This window comes from Pempheris klunzingeri, chromosome 16 (genome assembly GCF_042242105.1).
Source record: "Pempheris klunzingeri isolate RE-2024b chromosome 16, fPemKlu1.hap1, whole genome shotgun sequence".
In the NCBI taxonomy this organism is placed as follows: Eukaryota; Metazoa; Chordata; class Actinopteri; order Acropomatiformes; family Pempheridae; genus Pempheris; species Pempheris klunzingeri.
The window spans coordinates 871,527-884,768 of record NC_092027.1 but is presented as its reverse complement, the minus strand read 5'-3'; the positions used below and the strand labels follow the sequence as shown (position 1 = coordinate 884,768).

At 44.7% G+C, this 13,242-nt stretch overlaps 1 protein-coding gene across 1 annotated transcript in view; it reads right to left on the bottom strand.

The window, feature by feature from the left end:
* LOC139215746 (semaphorin-6D-like) overlaps positions 1-13,242 on the bottom strand; it is a 58,146-nt gene that overhangs the window by 13,124 nt on the left and 31,780 nt on the right. Inside the window, exons 16-17 of the mRNA XM_070846789.1 lie at positions 11,203-11,261; positions 10,930-10,983 (exon numbers count right to left, since the gene is read on the bottom strand). Of these exons, the coding sequence (XP_070702890.1) occupies positions 10,930-10,983; positions 11,203-11,261 (113 nt within the window). The remainder of the gene's footprint in view (positions 1-10,929; positions 10,984-11,202; positions 11,262-13,242) is intronic.

Below are 13,242 nucleotides of genomic sequence, written 5' to 3'. Positions count from 1 at the left end.
TTTTATAATTCAGCTTCCTGTGGCCGTAAAGGAAGAGTTCAACACTTTGGAAAGCACACCTACTCTCCTCCTCTCTGAGGGTGAGATCATCAGGTATGAGTCTCATGTCTGTGTGCTGAACACAAAGGACAAATGTAAAAACCACAGTATGTGATTTTAGGAGCAGTTACATGCTGGAACTATTTTTGAAAACCTCTCTATCGACTGTTCGACCTTTTAACTCTTCTTCTTCTTCTTGTTCCTCATTTCTGTTAAATCTAGACAGAGCAGCCATGTCTCTATGATGTACTGTATGGGCACCTGCTACTGCTAATCTAGCTCTTCCATTCTTAAAAACAACAGTTATAGTGTGCTATAGCACACAAACACACACACACACACACACACACACGCACGCACGCACGCACACACACACACACACACACACACACACACACACACACACACAGGTATCTGATAAGCTGAAACACCTCCGACTGTGTGCTTCCTTGTTGTTGATTGATTCCCACTGAGCTCCATATTGCGTTTTTATTGACCGGGTCAATCAATGTGGCCACCTCACTATGTGTGTGTGTGTGTGTGTGTGTGTGTGTGTGGCTCAGGCAACCGTTGATTGGCTGAGTCAATCAAGACTGATGAGGTAAGGTCAGCAAAGAGACAGCAGAGAAAATGTTCACACACACACACACACACACACACACACACACACATGCATGCACAGAAGTGTGTGTGTTCAGGCACAGACAGGTGAGAATACAGGATTAAATGTTCCAGAAGCAATCAGACAGGTCACACCAAGATCATCTCAGAGTGTGAAGGCTGTGTGTTACATCAGCCGTGAGCCGTTAGCTCCCACAACAGCAACAGGAAGACAGTTATCTATCAGTCAGGTCCCAACTGGTCGGTTAGGTGGATTCAAGCTACTGGTACAAGTTAGAAGTTACTCCTAGATAACATGGAAACTACTGGGTGGCAGATGTAACCTAGTAAACTGGTAGAACATTTAACACATGAATTATTGGCAGAACCTTTACACTAGGTAGCACTAACACACCATGGGTAAACTACTGGCCCAGCTTCTAAACCACTGGTGGAACCTGTAGTCTACTGGGAGAACTATTATCCCCATCATTAACTAAAATACCATTAACAGACATTAAAACAGAAGACCATCCCATCGCTAACTAAAGCACCGTTAACAGACATTAAAACAGAAGACCATCCCATCCCTAACTAAAGCACCGTTAACAGACATTAAAACAGAAGACCACCCCATCGCTAACTAAAGCACCGTTAACAGACATTAAAACAGAAGACCATCCCGTCACTAACTAAAGCACCGTTAACGGACATTAAAACAGAAGACCATCCCATCCCTAACTAAAGCACCGTTAACAGACATTAAAACAGAAGACCATCCCATCATTATTCGACACATGCCGGAACAACGACGGCCTGAAATCCATCCAGTGAAGCTGCTTTTATTCTTTGCCTCGTTTTGCTCGGCGCAGGAGAAGATGAAGATAATTAGCGTCAATACAACTGCTTTTGGCTGCTTCCTCACCCTCATCCCCGCCTGTTCAGCAGGAGCCCGACAACACACTCAGTCCATTTGTAAGAGCTCCAGCTCATTAAAAAACACTTTAGCACGCTATGATGGCTCTTTTGCCTGCTCGCTGACAAACACACACACACACACATTAACACGCAAAGACACACTCATAGACGCAAAACCTCTCGCCAAGCAATTGGTACACATATGATCACACACACTTAACAACACTTTGACTCGATGCACACACACACACACTCTTTGTCCTTGTGAGCGGAAACACATCAGAAGCCCTCGTGCAGTATAATCACACTCTTTGTCTCTCTGCTAGACACACACTGTAATTAGGATATCGTCTCATATGGAGAGCAGGAAGTGAGCTTGTTGATTTCAGACACAGGCATAAAGAACGCTGGTGAGCACGTTCCTGTGCTGCACAATCGGATGACAAAGTGCTAATTAAAGAGAAGCTACGGCTTATGTCTTCGCAGCAGCGTCGGCTACGGCAGCATTGTGGTGTCGAAGTATTGTTGAGATGTCTGCACATCATTTGGTGCAACACCCTCCGGCACAACACCCCCAAAACCAGGAAGTCATCTTTCATTTCACTCAAAACTCCCATACATAACTCAGCTGAGCCCACAGCCATCACACAGAGTAACTCCACTACTTTTAAACCTTGAGTCTTTAAATCCACATCCTGGTGTGTGAGTGACTGGTAGGTAGTAAAAGTGTTGGAACTGGTCCAGTAGATCACCTCAGCCAGCAGCCACCAAACGGGCTGCAATGGCTGCAACGTGATCCTTTGGGACAACTGCACCTGATCACAGTAGGTCCACTAAAAGAGCTTGTTTGATCCACTGACAGGATCAGAGTGTTATTCTAAGTGTGTGACAGCATCATGGAAAGGATCCCTACAGAGAGAGACCTGGAAGATCCTTTTGGTTTAACCACAAACAGCACACACACCAGACTACATTCACTAAAACAGGGATTTTAGAGAACAGAACCTGTGGTTGATTGTTTGACTTTGGTGTTTTAAAAGGTTATTTCGACATCAATGAAATATGTCTGTAGCACAAACTAACACAATAACTCCTCCCTCACATCAGCTGGATAACTGCACAACAAACTCAGTACAATATCTAATAATATTCAAACTCTTTCTCCAGGCTGTCTGAGCTGTTTGATGTGGAAGCTACTACTTCTACATAAATGTTGCTGTTGCCTTGTTGGACCTGTTTTCTTCACGGCGCTGCAGACACTGTGATTTTCCTTCCACAGTTAAACCTACAGTATAATCTTTAAACACTTCTTGGTGTTTGTTGACTGTAAACAATAGATTTAACTTGACAAATCATTACAGTAACAGTGGATCTCTGGTAATCCTGCAGCTCTACGGGACATTTCAGCCTCTTTTAGCTCCTAGTTTTGATTCTGCAGCCAATTTCCTGTCTGGGTCAGTCTCAGCGTTTCCAGCAGCAGCTGTTTCATAAAAAATATCAGCGATAAGCCAACTGCACACGACCTGCTGAGCAGCAGACAGACACAGTTAGAGAGCAGCTGGTAAACACAGCGCAGCATTTAGCAGCTAAAGAGCCAAATATTTCCCTCAGCAGGAGGTGGAGACCAAAAACAGAGCTAGAAGAGAGAGATTACTGGACTGACATTCATCAGGTGACACAAACAACTAAGGATCATTTTGCCTGCTGGATGTGGAAACACACGCAGCTGGATGCTAACATGTTTACTACAGTGATAAATAATACGTCAGTGTTGCTCTGCTGCCAAAAATGATCAAAAAGATCAGTTAGTTCTGCTTTTACTGACAGAGACAGCTGCACAAGACTCCTGTCTATATATAAGTGTAGGAAATGAACACAATTGGTCAAGGAGATTAAACGTCTACTATAATGCCACGATGAGTTCTTTGTGGTTCATGAAACTTTGCTACAAGCAGCAGTGAATCACAAGTGAAAAGGTGTGCAGGGTTCGGTCTGTACTCTGTTTTAAGGTGGATATGAGGCGTCCTGTAGGACTGGTCGAGGAGAAAAAGGACGTTTACCTCCTGTTTCTTAACCCTTTGAGGGTCTTCAGCACTTTCTAGTGTGTTATGATTTTTATTTTTAGCATATTTTATCAGTTTTTCATGCATATTGCTTATAATTTTGCAAGATGGTGAATTTTTCAGAGTTCTCAATTTTTTTCATGTATTTTTTGTGTATTTTAGACCATAAAATGATGCGCATCATGACAAAAACATGGCAATTTAAGGGTTAATTTTTTAAAAAACTAATTAAAATTTGATATGTATGATTAGGGCTGATGCTGGTCTAAAAAACTATTTAAAAAAATTTTTAAAAAAAGAAAGATTTTTAACATTTTTATGGCTTGTTTTTATGCATACACATTTATGTGTGTAAGGATCTTTAACGTGATTATTTCTGAGGACCTTCAAGGGGTTAACTGAGAGTTTGTTTTTCTCTTTTTCTTCCTCCAGCAGCAGAGAAGAAGATCTGATGGAGACGTCCTCACCTCCTCCTCCACTGAGCACCAGCCTCTTTTCACTTAAATACACACTTGTGAATGCAGCTCATGCTTTTACCCCCAACCCCCCCTCTCTCTCCACACACACACACACACACACACACACACACACACACACACACACACACACACACACACACCTCAGAGCTGACATTTCTGCTCCGTCATCTACACTGGATCTCAAGGTCTCAGACACACAGGGGGGAAGCACACTCTCCATTGTGTGTGTGTGTGTGTGCAGGAGGAAGCAGGAGAGGTTTATGGTGGTGTTTGTAAAGTCTTGAACTGCGAGAACGACAGGGAGCGCTCGCTCGCGAGGTTGCTATGGCGATGTGAACAGCCGGACCGCGGGGTTGGGTTGGTGGTTCGGCGCCTTTGAAGGAGGCGTCGGCCGCCTGCTAACCCTAACCCTGATGTGAGCGTCACGTCAGGTGTCCCCGCTGCGGATGCAATGTGGCTTTGATGCTGATAAATATCTCAGCGTTGAGGAAGTCTGATAAAGAATGAAGCTTTGTGATGTTCACCGCCCGGCACAGGTGTGACAGTTACAGCTTACTGGTGCATTGTAAAGGTGTAACAGTCCCACTACAATACTAATATACTAAAGAAGATTTCAGCTCTTTGACCTTGTGTTGTCTCAGTGTCAGAATGTGGTCGATAAGGCGCTAAAAACATCCCATATATCAGAAATGCTCCTCCATACATTTTCTCAAACACAGAACAGCAACACCGGCTACAGTCATGCTAGCAGGTCTGAGCTAAATGCTAACTCAGGCATGCTAACGTGCTACACTGACAATGCTAACATGGTGATGTTTAGCAGGTGCGACGTTCACCATCTTCGTTTAGCATGTTAGCATGCTAACATTTGCTAATCTGCACCCACACCTCTCCCAGGACGTACCGTTTACGAGAGACGACTGTCAACACTTTGACCCGATGAAGGTCTGGTTGGGATCAGATTTCTGCCTGTGTGCAGGCTTTAGTCTTTCCTGAAGAACCAGTGAGGAAACACGACCTGTCTGACTGAATAATGAATGAATTGTGGAGATCAGACCGATCTTTAAAGTGATTCTACTGCACGACACCAAACTCCTCACACGTCGAAAACAACAACTTAAACCCCTGATATCAACCCCGTCTCCAGGAAGTAACGCCTGTATGTTACTAAATGTTTGTCCAACTAGTTTGTGCTGACAAACATAGTTGCTGCCTGATGCAACGTGTCTTTGGAGCCGTCTGGGTTAAGTGTTCATGTAAACTTCCTCTAATCCAGACTGAGTGGTGGTAAAGAGCAGCTCCATAATCCTGCTGTCACTACCAGAGGATATTGTGGTGTAAGAACCAAACGTCAGTGAAAACTTTACATTCAGCATCAATATCTTTATAATATTGACCTTTTAAGACATCTGTTTACCAAAACTTCCATCGTAATCTGGCTGCGGTAACATTTCCTTCAAAACACATTTGCTGTTGCAAACTTAGAGTAAATAATTTGTGGGAGAGTTTCTCTGGTTGATTGATGGATATTTGAGGAAAACTAAACTGATGTAAATATGATCTGATTTCACTGATAGTTAAATGTTTTATTTCCAGCCCTCTGTCAGACTGAAGGGAAAAACATGAATTCATTTTACGGAGGCTTGTGGCATTTCAGTAAGAGAGCGATTGATAACTGCTGAATAATAATGACAATAGTTAAGGAACAGATCCACATTTCGGAAAACTCAGTTTCATCTCTGTGGGAAGACAATCGTGAATTTTGGAAAGAGGAGAATGTGTTTGATTTGAAGCAGCGCGCACAGATTTAATTTAAATGTCACGCTGACGGTTGCTGTTGAGTGATAAGATGCTTAACACTTCAATTAAACAGCATTAGAGCTGTTAAGTATCCTTTAAATGTCAAATTCTCACTTTCATGTGGCTGGAAACAGAAGAAGCTGTTGTGCTGAATGTGATGTGAGTCACATCATCGTCTCCCTCGAGGCGACACAAGTTCCCAAACTGCAGCGGAGGAGCAGCTCGGTGTCCAACAGCAGCAGGCCGACTGTGAGCGTGGAAAGGTTTGCAAGACTCTCACTTTGTCCTTCATGCTAGGAAGACTTTTCTGTGCCAACCGTCAAGTTAAAATGATGTACGTTTCCACTAAGACACTAAAACTGTCACAGCCAGTCGGACAAACTCACATTAAAAACCACAAAATGGGAAAGTTCTTAAAGATCTTGGTGATTTTCTTGGTTTTAAACTTGCTGAAAGGTCAGATTCTCTGTCTTATAACAAGAGTGTACGGAGGCTACTAAACTCTTCTGTTTCACATGTACATACATCAGTCTGTCACAGTTCCTTATGTGAGTCTGTGAACGTCAGGAAGTCACTTTATGAGCTGGTGCAGTAATTCATCACTTCATCATTCTGCTACAGTGCAGTCTCTCTGTTATACTTGTATATACTACATTTATTCTATTTATACTATATCCTACTTCTTTAGGCACCTGTTTCACTTATCTTTGCACTGTTGTTCTTGTTCTTTGCTGCTGCAAATTTGCAAATTTATCAGAATCAGAATCAAGTTTGTAGAAGCAAACAAGGAATTTGACTCTGGTGAAACTTGTCTCTCTGTGTACAGTAAGACAATTAGAAATAAACTACAACAATAAGAACAACAACAATATTATCTTATGAACAGGTTTGTGCATTAAGAAGACGTTTGGCAAAAACATGTGATGAGAAGTCATCGTTCCTTCCACTTGTAAGTAAGAGAAGATCAGTGAGCAGCCAGCAGAGACGGTGGACTCAGTAGAGACCAAACTGAGGAGACTCTGGATCAAAACACCAGGTGAAAGATGTCCTCTCATCGTGAACAACAGTTCAACTGTTCTTTCTTTACCGCTGTATTCAGGGTTCAAGAAATCATGCATCAACATGTGGCTGATTTTACGCCGACCTGCAGCCTTGTTCCACATGTGGTGGAGAGGCTGAAGGAGCAGCACGTTAATGAACACGTAGTGAAGACCAATGTCACTGAACTCCTACATGAGACGTCTGCTGCGTCGGTGTGAGGGGACTGATAACCATCTCACCTCTCCACTTCCTCAGGACTCAACTTTAAGGACGGAAAACCCATTTTAATTGTTCATCACTAACTCTGACACTTATGAGCTCAACGGCAGAATAAACTTCATTTCCTGGATCACCAGCATGACAATGAGAACCCTAAAGGTCACTGACAGACAGCACCCACGTCACCCAAGAACCGTCATAATTTGCATTTGCAGAACTCATTCTGCACAATGTCAACTCTCATCTAATAGAAAACTACCCTGTAATGGCTCACTGCAGCATAATGGCCAATTTAAGTCCATTCAGAGCCAAGCTAAACCCAGGGGGGCCTCCCTCACAGTGCATTAAATAACCAATTTGCAGCGAAAACGTCATTACGGGAATAGTTTCCCGCCAAACGATATCATTACAGTAACGACAGTCATTGTAGCATAGCTCGGCGAATAGATTTAGGCGCACGCTGGCTAAAACATCAGTCATTCATTGTGTTCGGAGTCCTTCATGCCCGGCTGCCCGACAGCGTGAAGTTAATGTCTCAGACGCCATTATGAAGGAAGCGCCTGCTGTCAGTCCTACTGTATAATAGCAGCACCACCATTCACTTCTGGCTTAATCGCTGCATATTTAAGTCGGAGTTTCACAATGAAAGCGTGAAGAATGAGCCGCCAAACGTGGCTCAAGTTATAAAGTGTGTACTGAGGCTGCTGCCGGTTTTTATTGTGTTACAGTGCCATTAACTCCCTGGGTAATCCCCGCAGGCATCAATAAAATCTAAAACTTAAATGACACAGTTAATCACGACACAATTAGTGCAAGTCAAGAGATGAATCTGTGGAAGTATGTAAATTAATCTGCGAGGATCGTTTGAGTCTCCCACCGCTTCACATCTGCTGTGCCTGTAATCACGTCAGTCAGTCGGGGCTAATCACCGCACAGCACGGAGCAGCTCTCCCACCAAAGTAATATTTATGGCAGGCAAATTCAGTCAGGAAGTCATTGTTTCATAACCTGCTATGTGCGACACTGCAGGCTGCGTCTTTGTTCTCATTTCCTGCTGCTGTTTCAGCGATTAAGGAGGCAAATTGGAGGTTAAGGTGAAGCTACAGCAGCTACATATAAATACACCTGAGCTCAGCTTGTGTGGAAACATGGTGGAGGTTAATAATTCTGTCCTCCGGCGGCTCTGTGAGTGTGCAAGCAGACTGAATATTACATTACAGCGCATTCTAAAACACGTTAAAGGTACAATCAGTGGTATTTTACCAGGTGTTGCTCATCCATGTTTCCTCGAAGGCTGTCTAAACAGGTGCAGCCTACTTGGATCTGTGTATTTGCTGGGAAGTCTCCACTGACCTGGATTACTAACACACCTGGGCTGGTTGGAACCAAACAGGATCCTCAGAGTCTATAAAAGTGGAGTACAGTCCAACAGTCCTCTCACCGTCTGAATGTTAGCACGCTAACTGAAGCTTCTACTGGGATGAATTACAGAGGAAGTGAACACTTGACTGTCTCGGCCTGCCAACCACTGCAGACTTTAACTAATGTGATTGTCTCTAATACTGTTTACTCTGCAATAGTGTTTGTTGAATTCTTCTTCTGTCTCATCTGTGGTTACTGGCGTTACAAAGGTTTATCTAAACCCTGGAAAATGTGCTGCTAAGTTAACTTTCTGGGACACTTATCTGATGAGTCACGTGATGTGACGGTTGATTTTACCTTCCCAGGTGTAGCAGCAGTAAACAGTCATTAGACCTGGGTTCACTTAGCTGCTGTTTCTACGGTGGACAGACAGCAGGGCTCAGGGCTCCACTCTTGTCTTTTTCTTATCACATACTTCTCATTCTGGTCGTCTAACGGGGGCTCATTTAGATGCCAGGTGAATGCAATTAAGTTCCGAGGCAGAATACAAAATGAGGCGCTCTCTAAGCTCAGAGGACTCAGAGATCTGCCGCTCTTTAAAACAGCTCCCGCTGACTTTGGTGTGTTTAGTTTGGAAGCTGCAGCTGTCTGATAGGATCAGGACTGTTCAGCTACTAACCTGCGACAAGTTCCCAGCAGGAATAAGAAACAGCCCAAACACGACAGAGTCAGACGAGCCAGTGGTCGACTGAGGAGAGACGTCTGAAAACAGACCTGAGATCAGGGGAGGGGAGTGTTGGTGAAGAACATCAACTAATCACTTCTCTTTCAGTTCTCCTTAATCCTCTAGATTCAGTGTGCCCGGCGGAGCACGGTCACCCTGTTCTGTTCACCTCCCTCCTCCTCATCACTGCTATTGTAATTTGCTGACGTGATGCAGCCACTCAAGTTCTCTTCAAGTGCTCCTGAAAGACGAACATAGTTCATGTCAAGTAGATTACATATCAGAAATCTCTCTTTCTGCTGTAGCTCTGCCCCCCCTCTGACTTTAATCACAGTAATACAGCTTATGGAGTCCTAATGGGATTCACCGCGTCGCTCGGCTGTCGCTCTGTGAATGACAATACCTGGGCAGGTTTACCAGCAGGACTCCTGACAGTCAGGTAGCCGCCGGGCTGCAGCCGTGAATACAGAGCAGGCGGCCCTTTGATCTGTTCTGTTGTAATCTGGTGGAGGGTAATGATGTCAAACCGAGCTATGAGCTACTGTACGTCAACACGAGGCGATCGGCCGGTGATAACCACATTTCTTCCGGTTGAGTTTAAGCTCGTTAGCGGTGGGGTCGATCGGGGACCAGGAAGTTCCTCCTGTTTCTCATCTTTGATTTTATTTGTACCATCGGAGAAATGTGCTCTCATGGGCTTTCTCTCCCGGCTGAAGGATTCTTTCATACATGTGTGACGCTCCCATCGGAGGCGTATTTCTGTTTTTTACATCATGTCAATCTGAAAAAGAAACGAGAGGAACAAACTTTTTGGCAACGGTTGACTGACACCTGATGCTGCCGTTGCTAGGATACGTGTTGTTAACGCCCAATGATCACTGCTGAACTATATCATATGTAAGTCCACAGTGTAAATGATGATTCATATTGATTTCATTCATCATCCATCATGCTGTTAAATGGGCTCCAATAGATATTTCAGCTACCTGTTTATCTTTATTGTTCTGCCGACTCTCACTTTCATGGAAAAAGCTGTAAAAAGCCACCACACACATCGGTGCATCAGCTGGTGGAGCAGTTAGCAGCTAAAGAGCCAGAAGGTTCCCTCAGGCGGAGGTGGCAACTAAAGACAGAGCTAAATACTGACTGGTGACACGTACGCGACTACAAATGAAAGATGGTGTAACTCTGTAACTGCTGAATATGGTAATGAGCTGCTGTGCTCTCTGCTGCCCCCAGTAATCAGCTACTACAGGTTCAATTCTGTTCTTCACTCAGCAAGTGGACGCTAGTTAGCTTAGCTTGTTACCATTAGCACTCCTTCGTTGAATACCTAAATAAAACCAGTTACTAGACAGCCGCTAGTCCAGTCCTCTAATCTGCAGGCACAGCTGTAGAAATCTGGATATATTTCCAAAACTGTGACAAACATCTTTTGCTGTATGTCTAGCAGGACGCTCTCTTTGCCACAGACACTGGTGTTACAGTTCAGCCGATATCACTGACTGAGTCTGATCTGGATCTGCTCCAAGTTTCAACGGGCCCTCTTCGGTCAATGCAACACACTTCTACCGAATTTCCTGAAAACTGGGCCGGTACTTTAGCCGTAAACCTGCCGACAGACAGATAAACGAGCGCCGGCAGCATGAGCGGCCCGGTGGAGGTGATGGGAGGAGCTTCTTACCGTAGGCGGAGTCGGCTGCAGACTCCTGGTTCCGTGTGGTTGCCAACACATCAGCTGTACAGAAAGACAACAGGAGCACAGTGAGATTCTGCAGCACAAACACACATTTATCTCCTTAAGACTCTCACTGTCTCTTTCCTCTCATCTATTGTCTGCTTTATGGCCTGTGTCACGGCTGTCGTTTCACAATCCACTGACTTTTACACTGTTTACGCCTCTTATTATACCTGTTAGCATCAGAACTGTGGCTGTAAAATGTCAGGTTTATCTTACCGTGGCAGCTGTCTGGGTGAAACGAGTGGTCGCCCTCGATATCCTGTTCGAACCCCGCCCTGCAGAGAGAGAGGGGGGGGGGGGGGGGGAGAGGAAATTAAACAAACAAAAGAATAAAACATCGACTGAAGGACAGAGCCAGACGCAGTGCCTCCTCCTCTCGTGTTGGTTGCCGTGGGTTACCGTTGCCTGGGCAGTTAATCAATGCCATGTATCCTGATAAAGAGTTAAGACAATGTCAATTAGATTATGTCACATAGTTAATCCCCAGCCCATCATTCACTGTGAAGGCTGCAGACGCTCAGAGGTCGACTGGGGAGAGAAAGCCCACAAATTCACCTTTTGTGTTCATCCAGTTGGGGATGAAGGAAGGTGACACTTGTCCAATCAGAAGACAGACCGTGAAACACACTCACACACACTCACACACACTCACACACACACACACACACACACAGAGTTTCAGCAGCAGTAAAATGAAGCGGGTACATCTCCACAGCTGCAGCTCCAGCAAATGAAGCCATTTACTTTCCTCACAGTGTCTCCGGCCCTCCGCTTGTGCGTCTCTGTCACCACCGACGTTTCCATCTGACCTTCAAATCAATTTTAAAGGGGCAACAAATCAGGTTTTTACCGCCACACAGCACAAAACAACTGCAGTGTCACAGCGGTGTCGCAGACAAAGAGCAGGGTCTCACTGGGTAGCGTCATTTTATCATCTTTTCCACCATCATTTAAATGTTGGAAAAGAGAAAATACTGCAGCCTCTGAGAGAGTGGCTCTGTCGAACTGTTTACTTGTTTTCACCAAAGCAGACAGACCTCCCTGTTTCCTTGTTACATTCAGTATTCTGCCTTTTGGTCGTCGTGTCATACACTCTCTGCTGCTCTCAGTCTGACTTCAGACAAAAAAACTCATCCAGTGTCCAGTCACTTCTACTTTAGGTCAGAGCTAACAACACTTCTTATGGAGCCCAGTCTGTTAGAGGACACATGCTGGTAATGCAGCTTCATACATGCGTGAACTTGACATACTTAGGGGAGGCTAACTGTGACACTGACACGGTATCTATTACGTATTTTGGGGTTGCTTCTTCAGCAAATTTTCATGTTAAAAGCTCAAATGGCATAATCTCTTATTACTCTGGGCTTTTATTCTGAAAATCCAATTGGAAATAGTGAATGAGGGAGTTCCATCCAAACACCTAGCAATGGCAGGCTGCTAACTGGCTCGCTAACTCCCAAAATGACTGGTCTTCCTCAAGTAGGATGCTTTAATGAATCAACCACATGTTCAGTCAGTTCCTCCTGAAAGAACATCTCACACAATAACAACGGTTCGAACAGCAGCCATGAGCCTCGTTCACGGTCCTCCATCATCAGCACTGACAGGTGTGAAATATTCATCTTCCCCAAGTCCACTCATGTCTTCACCCTTAAAGGATCCTCAATGAAACGGGAGAAGCAAGAACTTTAGGTCCCCAAACTTATCCACAGAGCGTGTGAGGCAGACAGACGGTGGTTTGGCTGGTTTAGGTGGCCACTAGTTTTGGAGACATCTTGCTCAGTGTTCAGGGCAAAATCCAAAAGTCTTTCAACAATTATATTCAGCGCTTCTGGCTGAGTTCCTCTTTTCTCAGTGCCAGTCAGAGCCGTCGGTGACTAATCTTCCCATCCAAGGACAAAAGCAGAAGAGGAAACACGTGGCGGCGCTCCAGTGAAAGTCTCAAACCATCAGCGGGAGGCTGCAGCGGCTGTGATGTTTCTGGAGGTGGACGGATATTTCCCAGAAACATTTCAGAGAATGAAAAGGTGCTTTGTGTTTCAATCTGCTGTGCTGCGCCTCAGACGCATTCATCAGGCTGATCATGCTCAGCCCACGGCCTCGTTCATCAGGCACGCCGTGTTTCCAGCTCTGTTGATCAGCCCTGTCTGTGCTGGCCCAAACACTTTCCACCTGAGCCATCGAGCCAGCCGAGAAACATTTACTCAAACTCCTGGTTGTGGTATAAAAAAACACTAAATGACTTCACTGTCAGGA